The 24,611-nt window shown below is 39.9% G+C and overlaps 1 protein-coding gene across 2 annotated transcripts; it reads right to left on the bottom strand.

Annotated features, from left to right (window-relative positions):
- Positions 1-359: 359 nt before the first annotated feature.
- Positions 360-16,319, bottom strand: LOC134677881 (zinc finger protein 501-like). 2 transcript variants are annotated; one of them, XM_063536316.1, is made up of 6 exons: positions 15,898-16,319; positions 14,112-14,207; positions 13,189-13,269; positions 12,218-12,298; positions 1,990-2,115; positions 360-1,571 (listed from the first exon to the last, which is right to left on the bottom strand). In XM_063536316.1, the coding sequence occupies exons 1-6, from the start codon at positions 15,959-15,961 to the stop codon at positions 628-630; spliced, it is 1,392 nt and encodes a 463-aa protein (XP_063392386.1). In that variant the 5' UTR covers positions 15,962-16,319; the 3' UTR covers positions 360-627. The 2 variants fall into 2 exon arrangements, with proteins under 2 accessions (XP_063392386.1, XP_063392387.1); XM_063536317.1 differs by lacking the exon at positions 13,189-13,269 and having other exon boundaries at positions 361-1,571.
- Between the last annotated feature and the right edge of the window lie 8,292 nt (positions 16,320-24,611).

Here is a 24,611-nt window from a genome sequence, read left to right as displayed (position 1 = left end):
CGCTGTTAAAATTATTCGGTTTCCTCATGTTACACCGTGTATGTAAATTTATTAAAATCTTCCACCCTAAGGTTGTCTGGAAGAGATCGCTTTTTAGCTATAAGACCGCCTGTTGTTTACCTCCGCTACTATTTCTGTTTTTTTTATATTGTTTTATTTTATTGAGGTGTGTAATAAAGAATGTCTTGTATTGTCAGTTGCCTACCACGGTTGGACGACAATTTCAATTTATTCTAGAACAATACCAGAGATATATAAGATGAATAAAGTCTAAGAAAAAAACGTCCCTCGGAAATCAAAAAAAAGTCATTCTCGAATAGATGGCGCACACACCTTTGGGCTGTTCTAGATTGGCTAGATGGCGTTGACGTTTGATATTTAACAATTTTAACGCATATCAGTGAAAGAACATGGGTCAGTATGGAACAATAAAAATTAAAAATCATTTATCCGTAAACATATTTTGATTAATTTATACATTATCAATTTTATTTTAATTTTTAATCGTGTGTCGATAGATGGCAGTAAATGTACCGTGACTACAAAATTTACTTTGGCAATAGCCCTCTATACTATCTATTCTCTTTGATAATACATAGTTTATGTTCAAGACACCGATACACAAAGTCAAGTAGGGCATTCAATATCCACTCCCGCGACCGGAACTGTGCTAGGCTCCCCACTGTGATGCTTCCTTTCATGTCTCTCCAAAGTGCACAACTCTCTAAACTTCTTCGTACACATCCCACAATGATAGAACTTTTGCTCTATATGCGTTTTTATATGTTTATTCAAATTACTTAACTGCCTGAACCTTCTTTGACACGTGTCGCATGAGTATGGCTGTTCCCCTGTGTGTATACGAGTGTGCCTTATAAGACTATCCAATCCTGAAAACGCCTTTTTACAGACATCACACACATATGGTTTCTCCCCAGTGTGCACTCTTATATGCCTCTTTAAAGTACTCAAACCGGTAAAGGTTTTTTTACATATATCGCATGAGAATCGCTTTAAACCTAAATGAATACGCTCGTGTTTCCTCAAATTATCCATCCCACTGAAATATTTTTGACACGTTGCGCATTGATAAGGTTTTTCTCCGGTGTGTGTCCTCACATGCAGCTTTAACGTACTCGATTGCGTGAACTCTTTGCCGCAAATCTTGCAAGAATACGGCCTTTCACCTGTGTGTGTTCTTTCATGGCGCTTCAAACAGCTTAATCCAGCAAATTCTTTGCTACACATTCTGCATGCATAAGGTTTTTCCCCAGTGTGGATTCGTTGGTGCGTCCTCAAGTTAGCTAACTCTGTGAACTCTTGTTTGCACACGTCACACGCGTGAGGCTTCTCGCCAGTGTGAATACGAGAATGTCTTCTTAGATGACTCAATTGTCTGAACCGTTTTTCGCAGATTGCGCAATTGTAGGGTTTTTCACCGGTGTGTATTCTCAGGTGGTCTTTTAACTTGCTTGCTTGCTTGAATGTTTTTGAGCATATGTCGCAGGAGACCTCCTTCCTTTCGGTGAGTTCGGCGACGGAGTGGGCTGCGCGCCGAGAGGGTCCTTCTTCTGAAAGAATACACAAAAGTTATGTCAAATTTACTTAGTATGATTTTATTATAAAACGACCAGTTTTCATTGTTATTGAGTGTAGGAATAAATTTTAATTATTAACAAGATTTATGTCAAATATCTAATAATATTTCTTGGAATTTGATATTTTTTTAATATTTTTTCTTTGAATTGATATATTTATACTCGTAATTTTTGGTGATTTATTTTTATTGCTTGTAAAACTTGACATGTAAAAGTGCCCTTGTAGCTTATTTGCTAAATAGGTGTGACGTATTCAACGAAAAGGTACCACATCGTCGGTTGTCGATAAGGTTGATTCTAAATTGAAGTTTTATAGGAATAGCGCCTTATCGACAACCCACAATAAGTACCCTATTGGTTGATATTGCAAATATTCTGAAAATAAGCTTACGTTTCGGTTCTGACGTTTCGATGTCTGCTTGCGGGACTCGCACGCTCTCGCTCGCACCTGCGTAATCCGGTTCCTCTTTAATGCATTCTGTCTCCCTCTCCATCTCCACCTCCACTTTAATTTTCACTGTAAACAAAGATCGAAACTATATGTGACGTTCCACGGCAAAAGGTACCTTATGGCGGCTGGCGCTTAGGTCGCATAGCGCCGCAATAATATTGGAGCGGCGTTAATAATAGCGTAAGCGCTAACCGCCATAAGGTACCTTTACCCGTGGGACGTCACATATTTACTTACAGGTTGATTCACGAAAGCTGGCACGAATGGAATGAATGAAATTTTCCCCTCTGTCGAAAATAGGCGGCCAATGGTCATACACATTGTATGGACAATTTTTAGGGTTCCGTACCCAAAGGGTAAAACGGGACCCTATTACTAAGACTCTGCTGTCCGTCCGTCCGTCTGTCACCAGGCTGTATCTCACGAACCGTGATAGCTAGACAGTTGAAATTTTCACAGATGATGTATTTCTATAGCCGCTATAACAACAAATACTAAAAACAGAATAAAATAAAGATTTAAATGGGGCTCCCATACAACAAACGTGATTTTTGACCGAAGTTATGCAACGTCGGGCGGGGTCAGTACTTGGATGGGTGACCGTTTTTTTTTTCCTTTTTTTTGCATTATGGTACGGAACCCTTCGTGCGCGAGTCCGACTCGCACTTGCCCGGTTATTATTTTTATATCATTTTGATCCATGTTCATTCACACATATATATGTGTTAAAATTGTTAAATATGAAACGGCGTCGTCACGCCATCTAGCCGAGCATAGGCTAAAGGTGTGTGCGGCATCTATCCGAGAATGACTTTATCTTGATTTCCGAGGCACGTTTTTTCCTTAGACTTTATTCATCTTATACGGAGTTCGTTCGGGAGTACGGACGGAGATGGCGGGACGACCTAGACACCTTTCTCAGTAACTGGCCAGAGCAGGCGCTATGTCGGGAGTCGTGGAAGACAGGGGGAGAGGCCTTTGCCCAGCAGTGGGACACCTTAATAGGCTAGCAAAAAAAAATAAAAAAAATACGGAGTTACATATGTCTTTGCCTATACAGGGTGGAAAGATAAGTCGGGCCCTGGAGGGAAACTACCTTAAATGCTTAAGCTGGCTCATTTTACTTAAAGGAGACATTCCTTTATTGACCGAAGCGAAGCGAAGGTCTACGTTTTGACTCGGGCATTTTGCTTTCGTATGTCCGGATGTTCTCCTCTACAGGTCGCAATTCTTAACCGATTCTCGTGAAATTTTGTGACCGAATTTTATGACTAAATAAAAATTTTTTGTCAATCCGGTTTTTGGAATTTTTTAAAAATGGCGGAGTCGTGATACCTGGCGCCTAAACAAATAGTCGTATCGATATCATAAGCCTATTTTCTTTTTGAAACATGTTTACAGAGTTAATAGCAAAAAATGCAGAAAAAAATTATCGCTGGTTTAGGCGGTATTTAGATATTTAATTTTAACTAATTTTAATTTGAGAAGGAGTAGCTAAATTTCGTCAACCAATCTAAGAACTATTTGGCTCAGTTTGTAAACGTTCGCTTTTTCTGTTTGCACAGAGGGTCTGGGTTCGATCCCCAGTAATTGTATGCTGGGATATTATAACTTTTTGTATTTTTTTACACATAAATTTCGTATTGTTTTTCTTTAATTTACTATACACCGTGTTTTTATTGAATTCCGTTAACTTCGGGGTATAGTTAAGTACGTTTATAAGAACTAAATGGCATAGTTAATTTAAAAAAAAAAAAATTTTTTTTTGTTTTCTTTTTTGTTTTTTTTTTTGTTTAAAAAGTAATTAAATGTAGCATATAGCGTTGTTGTAACACGGGCATTACATTTAACTCAACCAAACAATTGAAATCTGTAACATATCAATGTCATTTCGTACATCAATCGACCGAGATTGTACTTAAGTTTAGTAGCAAATGTATGAACTCATTCTAAACACTAATCAATATGTAAGCCGGCCCTAAGGCAAGTGTACACGCTTGTAGAGGCCTTATAGTAAAAAAATAAATTATGGATTATCTCCGAAATGGACTTAATTAGAACATCGGTGTCTTTGAGAAAGTTACTTGATTTAAGCTCAGGAATGCACCCTTGAAATTAACGGAAATCAAAAAAAACACGGTGTATTTAAAGCTCTTAGCACCATGTTATTTCAAGCTCTGCTCGCGAGGTCTACAGCTCAGATTAAATGTCCAAAAATTCAGAAAATTTGTATCGCTGGTTTTGGCGGTATTTAGATATTTCATTTTTACTTGAGAATGAGTAGCTAAATTTCGTCAGCTTTAGTAAGAACTATCATGGCGCATTTTGCAAACGTTCGCTTTTTTTGTTTGCATCGGGAGGTCCCTGGTTCCATCCCCAGTAATCGTATGCTGCTACACAACTTTTTGTATTTTTTTATACTTAAATTTCGTATCAATTGTTGTTTTTTATTTTATTATTTTATTTTGAAAAGCGCGGGCTAAGCGTATTCGTTTAATTTTTGCAAGAGATGATGGCTTTTTGCGCTTTAAAGAAAATTTGATTCTTGAATATACGGCGCCCATACCTTTGGCCTCCATGCTCGTCTAGATGGCGACACCATTTTATATTTAACAATTTTTACTCATATCAGTAAAAGAACATGGGTCAAAATCATATGGCGTTCTAAAAATAAAAAAAATCATTTATCCATACATATATACATTTATTGATATTTTTTATTCATTTTCATTTTAATCCTGTATCGAAAGATGGCAGTAAATTTACAGCACTGATTTACAGTGACTACAAAATTTAGTATGACAATAACCCTCTACTATAGGGACCGTGCGCGTTGGAGGGCCTGCCATCTTGTGGCCTGAATCGGAAACATATGTGCACATGTACATTGCCAAAGCAAGTGCTACCTTCAACCGTTCTCGTAGGTACGTTTTCTTGTGCATAGTAGGTTCTGCCATCTTGTGGGCTACATCGGAATCATAAACTAGACATCTACGCTTCGCGCCAAAGATCTGACGGCTCCTGTGCTGCCCCCTATAGTTCATGCACATCCCCTATACAATCTATTCTCTTTAGAATTTAGATTAGTTAGATATTTAAATTCTTACTCGAAATAAGTAAGCAAATTTCGTCAGCTCAACTAAATGCTATCATAGCGCAGTTGGAACTCTGCCGCTTATAAGCAGGGATATGGGATAGGTACCCAGTTCGATCCCCAGTAAATGCAACTTTTTTTATTTTATTTTTGCACCTGAACATCGTATTGCTGATTGATCAAGCGAGCGCGAGGTAAGCGTATTCGTTTGAGTTTTTTTTTGTTTGAACATTTTTTTTGCGGTTTAAGTTCAAGGACACGGACCGTTACGCGGGCGAAAGCGGGCGCGGTGCGCGGGGCGGCTCCGCGGCCGAGCGCGGTCGCGGTGAGTGGGGGCGGGGCGGGGTAGGTGTTAGAGTAACTAACCCGAGCGGGCAGACGCGTAAGGGCAGACGACGTTGGCGCTTGTGTTGATTTTCAGAATTTTCCAGAACAGTATTGCACTTAGATTTAAATAACAAACTGGCTTTTCTATACGGACTTCGTTGCTTAGTGAATGGAATATTGATATTATTTTGATTTAAATAATAAACTTTAGCTTTTCTTTTCGGACTTCGTTGCTTACTGAATGGAATATTGATATTATTTTGATTTAAATAATAAACTTTGGCTTTTCTTTTCGGACTTCGTTGCTTACTGAATGGAATATTGATATTATTTTGATTTAAATAATAAACTTTGGCTTTTCTATTCGGACTTCGTTGCTTACTGAAGGGAATATTGATATTATTTTGATTTAAATAATAAACTTTGGCTTTTCTTTTCGGACTTCGTTACTTACTGAATGGAATATTGATATTATCTTGAATTAAATAATAAACTTTGGCTTTTCTATTCGGACTTCGTTGCTTAGTGAATGGAATATTGGTATTATTTTGGGAATAGAAGTATATACGTTATACCTAAACAAAATGAATAATATCATAGCTAAAAGAGGGAAACTCAGTCAATTTTCTAACATTTTTACCCAGCCCCGGCAGCAATGTTTCGGGATGGCTGTCGCGGCAGTAATTTACGGCACGGCTCATGGAATTACTTTTGCGAATTTTCATATAGATGAATTACTAACATCCGGCGATACCTACTATATAGGTCTTGTTTACAAAAAATGCGGAGCACGAATTTACATGATCAACTGTGCTCCGACGATTTATTATCGCCTATATATATTTTAGGAAAGGTATTCCATGTAGAAAAATGTGATTTAGCGGATGAAATCACCAAATCCTATAGAGATAGAACACTGCAGAATGAGGCTCTGATGGCCCTCCGGGAGGCTTTTGCCGACGAACATGGAGGTGGTTTTACTTTTACCACTCAGGGGATGACGGTAGGCGTCTGGAAACGGGAAGGGGAGTATTTTCTTTTCGATTCCCATTCTGTAGATATTAGTCATCGGTTGGTAGATTACCAGTCAGGGGCTGCATATTTGTATAAAACCACGTCAATTGAACAGCTTGCTACTTTGCTGTGCGGAATTTACAGAAACAATGTAGGTCCTGACTGGCTTCAAATGGTCAGAGTTTTTGGAAACCCAATATTTACACGGCCTAATGATGCAATTTTGATGTCCTTTGCTGAGTCACGTAGGAGGCAGCGACCCCTGCCTGGGGCCTTGCCTTCACCCTTGATTCCTCCAGTTATAGTATCTTTGTCGGAATCAGACAATGCATCTGCGTCATCCCAGCGTAAAAAGCCCAAACCAACTCCAAAAAAAAAAACTGCCGCAATGAAGGCTAAGGAAACTGCACAAAAACGGCTTAATGAGACCCCAGAGCAGACAGCCGAGCGCCTTAATAAAAATAAGGCACGTAAGTCATTTAGAATAACTGCGGAGACAGAAGAGGAAAAGGAACAGCGTCTTAATACAGATAAAGAACGTAAGTCTTCTAGAAGGAATATGGAGACGGAGGAGGAAAGGGGAGACCGTTTATTAAAAATGAAAATTTGCACAACGTCTGCTAGGACTAGCTGTACTTTACAGACTGACCAGCGTGTAAAGGAAAATAAGCCACATGTGACTTTGTTTGATTATTTTCAGAGAGACTTTGATTGGGATATTTGTTTAGAGTGTTCGGAACGGTTTCCTGGTCTTCAAATAAAATCAGGGTCTTGTATTCGTTGCTTAAAATACCGAGGGGGTGATAAAGTTAACCCATTTTCTGCAACGAACTACATGGATCCAGGGGAAGTTCCACCAGTCCTAAAGGATCTCTCAATGGTGGAGGAACAGATAATAGCTAAAATCCATCCTGTTATATCTGTTTATCGCATAAAAGGTCAACAGTTAGGGTACTCAGGTCAGGTTATAAATTTCCCACAGGAGGTTTCTGACATTGCAAACAAATTGCCCAGAGCGGTTTCTACTTTGTCCTCTATTCTTATAGTCAGACAAGAAAAATCATCTGGCTATGTTGATTTTAGAGTTCGTAGGGATAAAGTTAGGTCAGCATTGGAGTATCTCAAAGTAAATAATAGATATTATCGGGACATTGAGATTGATGTTAATGCTCTAAATGATATACCTGTGGACGGATCGCTGATAGACGTAATTCCACAAACATTTACCGGACTCGCCGATGATCAGGTGGACAAAGACGAAGCGTGTGAAGTAATGACTACTGACGTTCCCAATTTTATAATTAATGAGAAAAAGGGTCAAATTAAAAGCGTACTCGAGGATGACCCCGAGGTTGTTGCTTGGCCCAAACTGGGGAATGAGCCAGTTAATGAATTCTCAACTGTGGGTTACATAGCTATGGCTTTTCCGACCCTGTTTCCTTATGGCAGTGCCGATTTGCGTGAGCCTAGACTGATAAAGGTAACCCCCAGTGATTATTTCCAGCATCTAATCAAGTATAAAGATGGTAGGTTTGCGAAACATCCGCGTTTTCGTTTTTTTGCAATGAATAGTTCGCTAAGATGGGCTGCTCTTCAGAATGGGAAGATCTGCGTTCAGAAAAATTCAGAACTTCAAAATCTTACTGCAGCTGGCATTAAAGAGAGGTTAGCTATAAATCCGAGTTTATTAAAAAATATGCTTTGTTTTAACTCTTCACTGAGGGGGACTAGCGCCTACTGGCACGCAAGGTGTGGAGAATTATTAGATATGGTGCAACAGTTGGGACCGCCGACCCTCTTCTTTACTTTAAGTGCAGCTGACATTCATTGGCCGGATATTTATCGTCTGCTTGATCCCGGGACAGATTACAGTAAGCTAAGTAAATCAGAGGCTAACCGAAGAAGAAATTCTATTTTAAACGATAATCCGGTTATTGTAGCGTGGTTTTTTGCCAACAGGGCTGATTTTTTCATAAAATCAGTTATAATCCCCAAGTTTAATGTTCGAGACTTTTGGTATCGGACTGAGTTCCAACATCGGGGTAGCCCGCACATACACGGGGTAATATGGTTAAATGAAGCTCCAGATTTGCATACTTTGGACAACATGGACGAACCAGAAAAACAATCCGTTTGCCAATTTTTCGATGCGCTCATATGTACTGATAGCCCAGGAATAGGGCCGCTCCCCCCTGTGCATCCCTGTCAGGTCCATTATTCCGACATATCTGACCATGACGAAGATTATTTAAACTTAATAAACTGCGTACAAATGCACACAAAGCATGGTCCACAGTGTTTGCGCTTAAACAAAAAATCGAAAAAAAAAGAATGTCGTTATAAGTTCCCATTTCCTTTACAGGAAAGGACTCACCTCAGCAAGAGTAATGGGCATTGGGAATTGATAACAAAACGCAATCACGAATTGGTGAATAGGCATAACAGATACATAACGGAGCACTGGAGAGCTAACACCGACGTTCAAGCTATTCTCAGTTATAACGCGGTATTGAACTATATAGCTAAATACGCTAGCAAAGCTGAGCCCTGCTCAAAAACCCTAGAAGTCTTGCTGGGCGAGTCCCTTAAAAACGAAGAAGACGCGGCAAAAACAGTTGTCCAGAAACTATTTATCCGCATGATCGCAGAAAGGGACTTTTCGGCCCAAGAGACTGCTCAAATTTTAATGAGTTGGCCTCTTTATCATTGCTCAAGAGTATTTGTCACAATTAATGTTCATAAAAAGCAATGGGTGCCAATGGAGAGTACCAATGCTCAGGCGACGTCTCTTAATTCTCCCTATGACGTGTATCATTTGCGTCCAAAGGAACAAGAGACTATGTCTCTGTTTGAGCACGCGTCCAAGTTCTACAAAAAAGGGGAAAATTGGGTCAAAAGAAGAACATCATGTATAGTTAGAGTGTTCCCCAAGCTTCGCACAGATCAAGGAGAGGCATATTTTCGACAACAAGTTCTCATCCATGTGCCGTGGAGATCGGTAGAAGCCTTGAGTAATCAAGGGTCGTGGGAACGGTTATATCACCGTCTGGTGGAAAAGCCTAATGATATTTTAGTCCTACCTCGAGTTGAAGAAGAGTACGAAAATGTTGAGAATGATGACGAGGCTCGTGATGTAGCGGAGGAGTGGATGGTGGTAGCAGCTATGGGTCCCACTGGCGAATTAGGACTCGAAGTGGAAATGGGACTAAGAGAAATTGATACAAATCATTCATGGGCAGATGCATTTGAGAAATTCAACGACCCATTGAGCTTGCCTGGATTTATTACATTGGAAAAGTTAAAGGACTGCGTCGAGAATGAAATTTGGGAAGATCCAAAAGTAACATTTTCCAGTGAGCAAATGACGGTACTCTCATTTCTATCCGAACGCATTTCGTGCATTAAATCAAATTGTATCGAACTCGAACCACGTATTATGATCGTACAAGGCAAAGCTGGTAGTGGCAAAAGTACCGTAATTAAAGCCATGTGTGCTACATTGAACCGGGAGCTAGGACCTAATAGTTTTCGCCTGATGGCCCCCACAGGGGCTGCTGCTGTTAACGTTGGAGGTAGCACAATTCACTCGGCCTTGCATCTCGGCATTGAAAGACAATTCCGAAAACTAGGCGATGAGAACCTACAACAATTTCAAGAGAATATGCAAGATTGCAACTTTATTATAATTGATGAAATGAGTATGATTGGCTGCTCACTATTCAAAAAAATTGATTTGAGATGTAGGGAAGGTAAGCCCTTATTTTCCCACTTGCCTTTCGGAAATGTTACTGTATTTTTGTTGGGTGATATAAAACAATTACCACCAGTACTTGATCGTCCGGTTTATGGAACGGGATTTACCTGCGTGCTAGCGGATCAGGGACAACTACTCTACAAAGAAATCACATCATGTGTCATTTTGTCAACGTCTTATAGGCAAGGAGGTGCAGGCCAGGCACATTTTAGGGACATTTTGGATCGTCTGGGCGACGGAAAGTCAACTAAGACTGATTGGGAAATATTAATGTCGCGGGAAAAAAGTAGACTAAGTGATGCGGAACGACGGCTTTTTTCTAATGCAATGAGACTTTACCCGGAAAACAGGAATGTTAGTTTGTATAACATTTCCAAACTAAAGGACCTCCATAAGCCCACGGCTAAAGTATCGGCTGAACATAATAACAAAGAAGCTGCACAGGCATGTGCAGATCGACAAGCGCAAGGGTTAGAGAAAACTCTGTACCTCTGCGTTGGCAGCAGGGTCATGCTCAAAACAAATTTGTGGGTTAAAAAAGGTTTGGTGAATGGTTCCGTTGGCACTGTTACCGATTTGGTGTATCTACCTAATCGTGCACCACCCGTTGATCGCCCTTTGGTAGTAATGGTCAGATTTGACAACTACAGCGGCCCGGCTATAATGGGATCAGTGCCGGTCGCCGCTGTCACAAAAACTTGGCGTTCTAAAGAACTTACATGTTCCAGGAGTCAATTTCCACTTACGTTAGCATGGGCGGTCACCATCCATAAATCGCAGGGGTTAACATTGCCTAGGGTAGTGGTCGACCTTGGGCTCAGGGAACTAGCTGTAGGTTGCTCGTACGTTGCGCTTTCCCGGGCTCAAAGTCTAACTAACATTATCCTAGAGCCTTTTAATTTGGATCGTCTCGCTAAAATTAAAAGCATGAAACTCCTTCTATTGCGACTCGAGGAGGAACAAAGACTGAATAGACTGGCAAACCAAACGCGCACGAAGCTTCTCAGTTGCAGTTTACAGGCTAATTAAAAGGTAATGTTGGTTCCCTAACATAAGTAGAGTTAGACCAAGAAAAGTCTGCAGAGATTTTGACACTGGCACAAATAACATTGGCACTGCGTGTGCTGTCAAAATCTCTGCAGACTTTTCTTGGTCTAACTCTATCCACTTTTCTATACAATTAGTATGGCGACGTGGATACTTAAGTTGGGGCACCGACCGTACACTGACATCGGAATGATATTTTTATCATGTTATTTAGTAGTCATCGTGCGTCTCGCTTGCGCCAATACATGTACGGACAAGAACCAGCGAAATGCACGATAACTAAATGACATCAGTTAGACGTCATTCTGATATCAGTGTACGTTTGAATTGGCCTGTTAGCCAAAAATTGTTTCGTATGTCCATCTGTTCTACTCTACTGGTCGCATTTCTAAACCAATTCCCGAATTTTGTAAGCAGGTTCGATAGTTAAGGTTTTAATTGTCAAATTAGATTCTCTAAATTCTTCTAAACAACGAAGCCATACATTTACTCAGTTTTAAGCTCAGCTCGCGAGGTCTACAGCTCACAGAGCCACTAGTTTTTAATAAGAAACAAAACTGCATTCAAAGATTTTCTAAAACTCGCTTGCCTCGCCCAGGACTCGAACCGACTAAAAATTCCAAAAAATAAAAACTCGCCATTTTATTCTACTAAACGATACAGTTAGTGTTAATGATAACATTTCTCCAAGAAACATTAGGTCTTACACTCGTCTGTCGTACAAAATATCCATAAAATGGAATATTTAGTACTTAAGATTTTTTTAGACAAGCCAAATTGAAGAAAAAAAGAGAAATACTTTGAATGCACTTTTTTGTAAAAATAAAGGAATGTCTCCTTTAAGTAAAATGAGCCAGCTTAAGGATTTAAGGTAGTTTCCCTCCAGGGCCCGACTTATCTTTCCAACCTGTATATACTAATGTTGAACTCACCGCCACCCCATAGAGACTCCTGTTTCACTACCACTGGATCCTCCGTGCCTGCTGATGGAGACTGCGCCCTCATGTCATGCTCTGTCAAATCAAATCAGTTTACTTTGTTATTTATACTAATAGTTAGTAGAAAAGACATATTAAATATATTAATAACAACGGGTCAATCACGTATTTTAAGTGGAAAAACGCTCGAAATGTTGCATGTTGTGTGTCGAGCGCTTTCGACTTAAAATGCGTGAGTGACCCGTTCTTAATATTTTTTTATCTGGGGACATCTTACACATATCAACCTAGCCCCAAACCAGAGATATATATAACTCCGTATAAGATAAATAAAGTCTAAGAAAAAAACGTGGCTCGGACGGCCAAAGAAAAGTCGTTCTCGAATAGATGGCGCCATTACCTTTTTACTATTCTCGGCTAGGTGGCGTTAACGACACCGTTTGGTATTTGACAATTTTAACACATATCAGTGAAAGAACATGGGTCAGTAGGGAACAATAAAAATTAAGAATCATTTATCCGTAAACATATTTTGATTATTTTATACATTTTCAATTTTATTTTAAGTTTTAATCGTGTGTCGATAGATGGCAGTAAATGTACCGTGACTACAAAATTGACAATGACAGGACCCCTCTATACTATCTATTCTTTTTGCCCAAACTAAACAAAGCTTGTACTATGGCTGCTAGGCGACGTTATACATACTTATATACACAGAAAACACCCATGACTCAGGAACAAATATTTGTGTTCAGCACACAAATAAATGCCCTTACCGGGATTCGAACCCAGGACCGTCGGCTTCACAGGCAGGGTCACTACCCACTAGGTCAAACCGGACGCCACATATACATTTGACGTGCCCCTCCCCCGCAAAAATCGGTAGACTATTTTGTACGGAAAATTACAAGGCGTCTCCATTTGGATATATCCTCCAAGCTCTATACTAATGTTGAACTCACCACCATCCTCTAGAGGCTCCTGTTTCGCTAACACTGGATCCTTCGAGCCTGCCCATGGAGACTGCGCCCTCATGTCATGTTCTGTCAAATCAAATCAGTTTACTATATTATTTATACCAATGAAAAGACATATTAAATATATTAATAACAACGGGTCAATCACGTATTTTATGTCGAAAAACGCTCGACATGTTTCACATTTCATGTTCATGTGTGTCGAGCGCTTTTCGATTTTTTTTTAAATCCTTTTTTTATTTTAAGGGGTTTTGTCACGCAGTGACAATGTCACCCCCGTAATGAGATCTAATAATAATAATGATGTAGTAGTGAAGTATTATCTACACCACTACATCACATTTAAATATAGTTTGCACAGTTTTTCAATTTAAAATAAGAGAGTTATATGCGCGTTGCCGACCTTAACGCCCCGCACCCTTGTCGAGCTCTGGCAACCCTACTCACCGGCAGGAACACAACACTATGAGTAGGGTGATGATGATGATGATGATGATGATGCATTCCTGTTATCCCACATTAGGGACACAGGGCTCGCAGAAGAATCCTCCATTTGTCACGATCTTGAGCGGCTACTTCCAGCTCTTTCCAGCCGAGTCCAGCTGAGCCAGCCTCTTTCTCACCCGATCGCCTCCACGTAGTACAAGGCCTCCCCGACCGCCTCCTGCCGGCCGCGTGCCAGCGGAGACCCTGCTTGGCCAGACGGGTGTCCGGCCTACGGAGTACATGTCCGATCCAGCGCCATTTCCTTTCGAGGATTTCCCTTCCTAAGGGTCTCTGTTCCGTCATCTGCCTTAGTCTGGCATTTGAGATGGTTCGTGGCCAGTAGATCCCTAGGATGCGTCGCAGGCATTTGTTTACGAACACCTTACGATGAGTAGGGTAGTCCACCATTATATTCAACTTACCAGCATACTCCTCCGGGGGTTCTTGTTTCACTTTAACCACCATTTCCTTTGTGCCCTGAACTTCTGTCGAATGTTGTGGTTCTTCCGAGGAATGTCCTGAACATAAATCTACTGTTACTTGTACGGACAACCAAAAGTACAATTTTATTATATTAAAATAATAATGGAAAAATGTAGCTTCAGCCATAACCTATAGTTTGTTTTTTTTTAGCATTAGAAAGAACTTGTGGAGAAGAAGAAAAGCTTGTGGTTCCAAATTCGACGCTTATAGCGGTAATAATTTGAAGTAAATTATATGTATTGACCATGCTACATTAATTCAATAATTATTAACAATTAAAGAGCCTGATAAAAACTGTACGCTTGCTTCTGTGGAGTTCTTTCTAATGCTAGAAAAAACGAACTATACTTACGACCATATACTTCAGACACCTCTCACATCGGTCCCTGGATAGCCTGGAGTTATAATGACATTTATGACGGGCAAAGTTGTAGGCACCAGACCTCCGAGCACTCTATTCTTACTATGTTTCTCTATGCTACTACTACTACTTTTAGATTGACAGATCAGCGCAGCCAAGTGTAAAAATATGGGTGCATACAACTTACGGAAAAATATGTCCCATAGTTCTTAACACTTTGACTACCGAGAACCCGCCTGGTAGGCACTCGTAATGTTTGCTCAGATGCCAGATAACCCGCCCAGCGGGTTTTGTACGCAGATATAGATGACCGGTTTCTGGGGTAGTGCGCCGGTTTTTGCCCGGTTGCGAAAGTGTTAATAGAGCATACTACTGCAATGTTCTGCTGCCAGAGTGCAGCTCTTAGGTAGCTAGTAAACCATCTTCTTCTTCTTCTTTATTAGGGGCTATATAAGCCTCCAAAGCCTATGTGTCACTGCAACCATTCCTGATCTATTGTGATCGCCACCTACTACAACTCTCGATCCAACCCTGCAACTTCAAACAGCTGCAGGATCCTTTTGGTCTCGAGAGACTTTACCTCCTACCTAGTAAACTATAGTGTAACTTACACATATATGCCTTAAACTGTTTTTTGAGAAGTTTCCAAAGACAATAAAATATGATATTGATGCATCAAGGCGGTTTGTTAACAAGCCTAAACGGGAAAATCAAAATTTAGTTACCTGCCTATTTATCGCTTGAATATCGAAGAGTGATACAGTTGCTACATAACGAAATTTCAATTTTCTTATTTCGGGGTAGACCCAGTACCGTCTTTACCATAAGGGCACATGGGGCCCGTACCCAAAGCCCGGAATCACAGACAGTAAGGGTTCCCCTAGATATGTCGACGCGGAATCGGCAAAATACGATAGGAAAAAGCTTTATGTCCGCGCAATAAGAGCGAAAAAGTCGTCGTTTGGCTCGGCTCGCAACGGCCGACGCCGGATGACGCGTCGACCGGTTTTTCGCTCTTATTGCGCGGACATAAAGCTTTTTCCTATCGGATTTTACCGAATGCGCGTCGATATATCTGGGGAGACCCTAACAGTATATTGATTACCCATAGTAAATAGAAGATCATAGTAAAAAGATGTTGATTTAATTCCCTTTCTTTACCTTCCAAAAGGGCCAAATTCTTATGTGCCCAAGGGCCCCAGCATAGTTTAAGACGGCGCTGGGTAGACCTCCACATTGTGATGGATAGCGGTAGTAGTAGTAATAGAGTTTTGTGCAATATTCCCTATTAATTGACATAAGAGCTATGGGACATATTTTTGAGTACCATGTGTGCACCCATATTTTTGATTGCACAAGCTCACCTGACTCTGGCGCTGGCTCGTACTCTTCCCACGAAGGCTCCGGCTTAACCCAAACCGTCTCCATTCTGACACTAATATCCGTGCCAAATTATCGCACCTTTACCACCACACAACGTTACTTATTCATGGCATAGTACTGAAACTAGCTTTCTTTTCCCATAATCTCGACATCTATGTGTACTACTTGTGTCATTAGCCTCAAGACGCAATGTAAATAAACGAAATAATATTTATCGTCAAGATTCAAGATGTTGAATGTTATTGACTTTTCAATACGATAGAATGCAAGGTTAGTCGATAAATAAGAGATATACGTGTAACATCAAAGTTTTCTTTACAGGTTTATGAATAGATAAGTATTCTTACACATAATATAATGCATAAAAAAAATAGTAATTTCACTAACAATAACTAGATGCGACCAAGACGAGATGCGAGTATCTTGACACTTGCATTTGACAGTTGTTTTTTTTTATTCATTTCATAACCATGGCTACAAATGATTGGCGTTTTAATTTTTAAGGCCAGTCCAGACGGGACAACTTTTTCTCAATCTGATTAAATAATTATCATTTTAATCAGGTGGTGTGGACGTAAAAATATAAAGGGCTTGCCGTGACCGATCAAATGGAGGTGCGGACGTAAGGCCGCACCGGACCGTGACCTTGGTGCGGTCCAGCGCATGTTCGTCTGTGTGAGTTCCGAAAGTGAGTTCCTATAAGTAACTACTACTTCTGAGAGGCTACCGCGAAAACCGAAAGATCCCCGCAATTTGCAAATTCGGTTTTCGCGGTAACCCCTCAGAACTCTCTCTCTACTTCTTAGATTCTCAGTGGACTTCGGTTCCCAGGCACAACATCCACCTGGAGAGAGATCTCTATATGCCGCCTCTTTATTTTTATAAAGAGGCGGCCTCTCTATTCTATATTCTTAACTCTATGCTCTATTTAATCCATATTTAATCTACAAATCTGATAGCAGAATGTCACAATAGACACAAAACTGTGTTTATTATTTACATTTTTATTCACTGCCACGATAACATAAACATTCTCTTTAAAAGAACATGTTTCAAACAAAATCAAAAATGTAAAGCTAGATGTGGTTTACCAATGGGTCTACCACTTATCTCGGGCGGTCAGTAAGGAAGGTTGCGCAGAGTTAGGTCTACAACGGGTTGCCACATTCAGCCAGACCTTCAACCAATCCGTTGCTGAAATTGCTGACCAGAATAATTTCTTACTAACCGCGGACCGCCTTAGTTAACCGGTTACCCCATAAAATGCTTGATGCAAATTTTCATTGTAATAAATACCTCAATGTGGCCGCAAATTTATGTATTGTAAGATGGAATCAGATTCAAAATAATAAAATAGTACGTACGAAAAGCGAAAGACAAAAGCTCTATTTCTCTCCATTTTCTCGCTCATTTATGGCTAAAATAGCGTTTGCGAGAAAGGGAATGTGTTAAAAGTCACATCATGAATCCAGGTAATTTGATTATAATTAATTACACAAACGGGTCTACCGCGATATAATCTAATTGCTATTACCTACCAGGCGTGGCTCACTCCGCAATTTCGTCGCTTTGCTACAGGTAGCTAAAAGTACATCCGTTCGGCCCCAATTTTGGGGTTTTCCGCCACCTAGCGGCCATATCTGTGCTGATCGTAACAGACGCGTTTTGTTAGAGAGTGACTCTTCTGTACCTAGTATTATTATTTATTCTGTGCTATTTATTATCTTAAATTCCGACGTTTCAGCTGAGTTAAAACAATGAAATTATATCGCGGTAGACCCGTTTGCGTAATTAAATATGTGTACAAAACGCGAGAGTTTAAAGTAATTATTAATAATTATAAAGCGACTAGAAAGTAGAAACCCGCCCCGGCTTCGCACGGATAAAAATAAATATCACCAAGGTGGGGTCAAAACGTAGCCTAAAACACCTTGCGTGATTTGTGTACAAGCCCTAATTTACCTACTTTAAATCGTCATATAAGGCCTCCTAGCCTAGTCAGTCATAGTGTCCCTGCTTATTAGCATAGCTGGTTTGATAGTGTACGACATCTTGCACTTTGTGACTATGCGCTAAAACTTGGCACAGTTGATTCTTAGCTGGTCTTGAGCAGATACAGACCGGGAGCCATCGAGAGCCGACTCTCATTTAGTGGGGGGAAAGGGGGAAGTTCGACGCTGCCGCGATTCACTTGGAGCAACATTTCTCTAAAACTATACTTAAACTTCCGTATATTTAAAGGCCCCAGTACACAGTGGCTAAAGATGGGCCATGCCAAGCCACTGCCATAGCCGACTGTGTGAACGCTTCGCCTCGATTCCTTTGAAGTGTCAAACACAACTTCCAGATTGCTCACCACGATAGACAATTAGAGAGCCTACCGCGAACCACGTTCGCCGTGTTGGCTCCATCACACTTACGTACGAATTTACAAGTGCGACAGAGAGGCAACACATCGAACGTGAATCGCGCGTAGGCCCTGTGATGGCCAGTTATCCGCCATATACCATTGCCCCCCGCACACAATGCCATATACAGCTTAGCAAAAAAGAGTAGAAATTAAAAAGTAGCAGCACTGTAGTGTCGTCCCGTTTTCTTATATAGATTGGTTTGAAAGGGACAACGCTACAGTGTTGCCAATTTTTAATTTCTACTCTTTTTGCCAAGCTGTACCATTGCCCCCCGCACACAATGGCGATGGCTCGTCATGGGCCATCCTTGACCACTGGGGCCTCCTTATTAATAAACATTACATATATGCAGGCCATTATCAACAGGATATCCGGAACAAGAAGCCCCACCACAGTCCAGATTTGCGTGGTTCACGTCAAAGATATGGGCATTGGCCGGCCCAGCGATCCCATCAATTACAAGTAGGTTCCTTTCACAATATAAAAGCCGTAACACCCTGTCGCACCGCACTACGACCTTGGTGCGTCGCACCCATAAGCGAGAGCGAGAAACAGATATCACTCTCACTCACTCACTCTCACTTATGGGTGCGACGCACCAAGGTCGCGGTGCGGTGCGATAGTGTGTTATCACTTTAAAATAATTATAAAGGCCCAAGTACACAATGGGCCATCGTCGGCCACTCCAAGGGACGCAGCCTTGCGGTAGAATGAGATAGCAATATCACTTGCTCCCTCTAACGCATAAATGCGTCCCTTGGAGTGGCCGGCAATGGCCCATTGTGTACTGGGGCCTTAACGATTTGAGTAGGTACATTTAAGGGCGACTCGCGTCTTTTGAGGAATTACTGGAGGAAGAGAGGAATCTAGGAAATAACTGTATCTGGCATGAGGGGTGGGGGGAAATGACAGAACGGGATAGTCTTATGTATCTTTCAGTAGGAATAGCAGCAAAAGCGCTATTATTGTATGGATTATGGTGGGCAACAAATAAATTTAACTAATCATCACAGTGTCGTATTGCGTATGTTTTGTCCCTCACGGAGGCACGCGTGTACCACTTTTATAGGATCCTAATTTCTATAGTCTGAGCGGCTACCGCGAATTGCGGGGATCTTTCTCTTTTACTCCAATGAAGGCGTAATTAGAGTGACAGAGAAAAAAAGATTTTCGCGGTTATAGCCCTGTTAACACGCAATGTCTTGCATCGAGCCACAGAATAAGTAAGTAATAGTACTCCCGTAACAGTGGTAACACACTATCGCACCGCACCAAGGTCATTGTGCTGTGAGGTGGGACGTAAATACAAACAACTGCTTGCTATGATATTGGTATAATGCGCTCTCAAATGATACATGTGTAGCCTTATATACTCTAACACTGTATATGTGTGGGTAAGGTGTAGCACACACTACACCTTCCCTCCTGGAGAAAAAAAAAATAGATTACTGTACCTAAAACAAGAAAACGATAATCTATTTTTTTTTTATAAAAATAAGTTTATATAAGAAAATAATGCAAACAAAAAGACAATAGAGTAGGTAATACACATTGTAAAAATAAAATACTATTAACCTCATGAAGAAAAACACATTAAATTCGTTAGGTTTAAAAAATGCATTACTTAGTTTTTTATAATTTCAACATATTTCTTTGAAATACATATTGGTACAATTTTGAATTTAAAATATAAAAAAAAATGTTAAGATCTTGGAATGTAAATATTGACCTCGAGTTATAAAATAAAGTTCTGCATGTACGGGATACATTACGTACATAATTATGCATCATTTAAAAATTATAATTATTTCTAAAGAAACTTACTACCTAAAATACATTTAAAAATAAACCAATAGACACGAGTTTAGTTTTAACATTAAAAGAAAAACACCGAGGCCAAGAATGTTTGGTCACTAACCTGCAGCAACACGGACCCGCCTGCCAATCCTTGCTCGCAGAGGCAATGGGACGAGCCGCTCTGCCGTCTAGTACGGAATAATCTCGTTGATACGTCAACTAGTACGGCGGAGCGAGCTCGTCTCCTTGCCACTGCGGAGTGGGAGTCGGGTCTGTGGCTACAAGCCCTACCCTCTCCATCCATAGGGACCCTATTGGACAACACCACCTTCAGACTGGCGACTTGTCTGCGCATAGGGACTGTAACAAACGTCCCCCATCACTGCCGTTGTGGTGCCATGGTGGATAAATTTGGACATCATGGACTTTCCTGCGGCAGAAGCGCCGGACGCATACCCAGACACGCCAGCATCAACGACGTCATCCGAAGGGCCTTTGTCAGCGTCAAAGTCCCGGCCATACTCGAGCCCGTCGGTTTGGCTAGGGACGATGGCAAGAGGCCCGACGGTATGACGTTGGTGCCTTGGAAGATGGGACGGCCTCTAGTCTGGGATGCCACATGTGTTGACACCCTCGCGCCGTCCCACCTTCCGGGCACCAGCAGAGATGCTGGTCATGCCGCGTCCATGGCAGAAGACCTCAAACGCCGCAAATATGCCACCCTTGGCAGTAGTTATATTTTTGAGGCGTTTGGGGTCGAAACGCTGGGGCCGTGGGGGCCAAGCGCGCGCCGTATATACAGGGCCTTAGCGGAGCGCCTTATAGATGCCGCAGGAAACCAGAGGGCTGGCCAGTATTTTGCTCAACGCATAAGTATTGCCATACAACGTGGCAATGCGGCCAGCCTTCTGGGCACACTGCCCATCGGCAGTGACTTGGGGGACGTTTTTTATTTATAGGCTTTTTATTTTAAGTTTATTTAGTTTAGAGATAGTTTGTATTATTATTTGTAAGCTAATTTAATGTTTTATATTTACTTAATTATTTGTGAATTAAAGTAAGTATTTAAAGAAAAACACACAAAAGTTAAAGTTACTTAATAGGTAGGTAAATACTAACCCCCTTATTCATAAACGTTTACTAAAGTTGATAAGCCGATAATAATCGTTTGTCCCTTTTCATCATACCAATACGTCGGAAAGGGACAAACGATTATTATCGGCTTGTCAACTTTAGTAAGCGTTTATGAATAAGGGGGTTAGTATTTAGACAATTTAACACAAATTTTAAAGTTTACAGAATATTAAACCTATATATCCAGTATCCAAAATTCCAATTCATGTATATAGTAACAGCACCAGTCATGGGACATTTAAGAGGAAATTTGGAGTATTTATGATATTTCCCTTATACATGTAAATGGTCTATCGCAGTCCTATCCGTCTTTCATGTTTTAGGCGTGTTGTATCAAAGATACTGCAATTAGTTTCCACATATTTAACAAATTAAAACTATGCTTTTTTTCCCCAGTCATGGACACCAAAGCTCCAGTAATGGGCCTCCGGTAATGGACGTGGATCCAGTAATGGGCCCCCTATAATGGACATTGCTCTATCAGCATATTTAACAAATTAAAACTATGCTTTTTTTCCCCAGTCATGGACACCAAAGCTCCAGTAATGGGCCTCCGGTAATGGACGTGGATCCAGTAATGGGCCCCCTATAATGGACATTGCTCTATCAGTATAAAATATTGAAATGGGGAATAAGTTACGGCAAAAAAATCTATTTTTGGTATAAGCTTTTATCGCTGAATGTATTTTTCTTTCCACAGCCAATTATTATTGTATTAGATCCATCGAGACAATTCTAATATACCCAAACGCAATTAGTTAGGGTTTATTGCGATAAAGTTCCCATGGCCACCTCCTGTCTCCATCATCAGATCAGGTCCATGTTATCATAATATTGCATTATCATCCGATTTGCATACTTAATTACGTACTTACACAAAATTTCAACTGAATCGGAAATCGAAAAGTGGCTCAAATTCAGCTACCAAGATTGGACCCACACTAACTAACAGGGCAAGTTAAATAAAAGTTTGGAAAAACGATATTAATTTATCCGAAGTCCGAGAATACCTCCTGATTGACATATTTCGTAACTACATTTTACTTCTGTATTGTTTAAACATGAAATTATGCCATGGCAAGCATCATTCTGTCAATTGTCCCATCATAGGAGACACGCAGCTTTACAGCTCCTATAATGGGATTGGGCCAAATACCACATTTTTTTTTACATCTGTGGAGTCACAACATAGTGTGTTGTATACCTTATCTCATGGTAAATGCAATTAACAAAACACATTCTAGTTTTCATCAAGTATTAATTAATTAAAATTTAATAAATTAACTCACCTCTCTTAGCGAAGTTGTTAAGAATTCGTAGTGGTATTTTTTTTCAGTGACACGACAACTTTTGGGTTGTCGCCAATTTCTTATTTAAAAAACAACCAAATATAATGAAACTTCAAACTGAAACAGCTCTAGGACTCTTATTTATGATAATATACAGCCAATGTTTATAAACTACTTTTAGATACTTATTTTAAAGGAATTATGTTTTTTTGTCCCATTACTGGTTCCACGTCCATTATAGGGTATACTACTATATTTAGCTATACAATTATTGTATACCTAGTTGTTAAATGAGTCCGTCTACATTAATGTTTCGATCGAAGGTACCTATGTACATCCTTAGTTGTTCTTCGTCATAATGTAAAAATTAGTAAATTCTCGAGTTTATTATATGATACATATATCCGTGTATACGTATGACTTGCAAGTCTATCCTTTTTCGATATATTTATTTAAGATGTCACTTTATTCCTTTACAGTATTTTTTTTAAATAAACACTTGTAGTGGGCATTTTATATGCTTCACTTTTGGCAAGGGTACACAACGCTTTTATACACGTGGTCGGCCGACCTTAATATTAATTTATTTATTTGCTCAGGATACAAGGATATTTTATTTTTACGCGCGCACACATACATAATATATTTATATTCACATTCAGGCAGTTCTTTTAACACATATCCTTACATCATAACCTTCCATGTGTCCAAGGAGTCTCCACAATTGATACTCGACCGAATCATGGTCAGACATCCAAGGATTCCGTGCCTGCCTTGTATCCTGGCGTACCCTTGCTATACCGTATCGCTCAAGGCCGCCTCTTGGGCCACCGATGATGCGATAGGCATTTTTATTTGTCAATTATTTACTTTCATTTTTTTTTCCTCTCAACAACAAACAAAAAATAACAACACAATGCAATCACTTAACTCACATCAATGAAAACGTCAACAAATAAGAATTTCAGCAACTCTTAGTTGATCAAGCTAATCGTCCTTTGAAAAACTTATCCGTTTCAGTTTTCCCAACCACTTTACTAACGTACTTTCCCAACAACAAACTATTTTCTTTTTAATTAAACAATCCAAGACCAACCTATCCATTATTTCACATTCAACACCTTTCTGAAACTTCCATAAACATTCAATTACTTATACCTATACATTATCAAAACTTGCGATCCTTGAAAACCATCGTTAATTGACCGAAGCGAAGCGAAGGTCTACGTTTTGACTCGGGCATTTTGCTTTCGTATGTCCGGATGTTCTCCTCTACAGGTCGCAATTCTTAACCGATTCTCGTGAAATTTTGTGACCGAATTTTATGACTAAATAAAAATTTTTTGTCAATCCGGTTTTTGGAATTTTTTAAAAATGGCGGAGTCGTGATACCTGGCGCCTAAACAAATAGTCGTATCGATATCATAAGCCTATTTTCTTTTTGAAACATGTTTACAGAGTTAATAGCAAAAAATGCAGAAAAAAATTATCGCTGGTTTAGGCGGTATTTAGATATTTAATTTTAACTAATTTTAATTTGAGAAGGAGTAGCTAAATTTCGTCAACCAATCTAAGAACTATTTGGCTCAGTTTGTAAACGTTCGCTTTTTCTGTTTGCACAGAGGGTCTGGGTTCGATCCCCAGTAATTGTATGCTGGGATATTATAACTTTTTGTATTTTTTTACACATAAATTTCGTATTGTTTTTCTTTAATTTACTATACACCGTGTTTTTATTGAATTCCGTTAACTTCGGGGTATAGTTAAGTACGTTTATAAGAACTAAATGGCATAGTTAATTTAAAAAAAAAAAAATTTTTTTTTGTTTTCTTTTTTGTTTTTTTTTTTGTTTAAAAAGTAATTAAATGTAGCATATAGCGTTGTTGTAACACGGGCATTACATTTAACTCAACCAAACAATTGAAATCTGTAACATATCAATGTCATTTCGTACATCAATCGACCGAGATTGTACTTAAGTTTAGTAGCAAATGTATGAACTCATTCTAAACACTAATCAATATGTAAGCCGGCCCTAAGGCAAGTGTACACGCTTGTAGAGGC

This window comes from Cydia fagiglandana, chromosome 27 (assembly GCF_963556715.1).
Source record: "Cydia fagiglandana chromosome 27, ilCydFagi1.1, whole genome shotgun sequence".
In the NCBI taxonomy this organism is placed as follows: Eukaryota; Metazoa; Arthropoda; class Insecta; order Lepidoptera; family Tortricidae; genus Cydia; species Cydia fagiglandana.
The sequence above is the reverse complement of the archived record's forward strand: the minus strand, read 5'-3'. Positions and strand labels throughout refer to the sequence as shown.

Excerpts from the sequence above, each read along its gene's own strand:
- LOC134677881 (XM_063536316.1), bottom strand. The coding sequence starts at position 15,961 with ATGGAGACGGTTTGGGTTAAGCCGGAGCCTTCGTGGGAAGAGTACGAG. Across the intron at positions 2,116-12,217 it reads GGAGTCTCTATGGGGTGGCG|TGAAAATTAAAGTGGAGGTG; the intron begins GTGAGTTCAACA and ends CTTTGTTTACAG. Across the intron at positions 1,572-1,989 it reads CGAAACGTCAGAACCGAAAC|AAGAAGGACCCTCTCGGCGC; the intron begins GTAAGCTTATTT and ends GTATTCTTTCAG.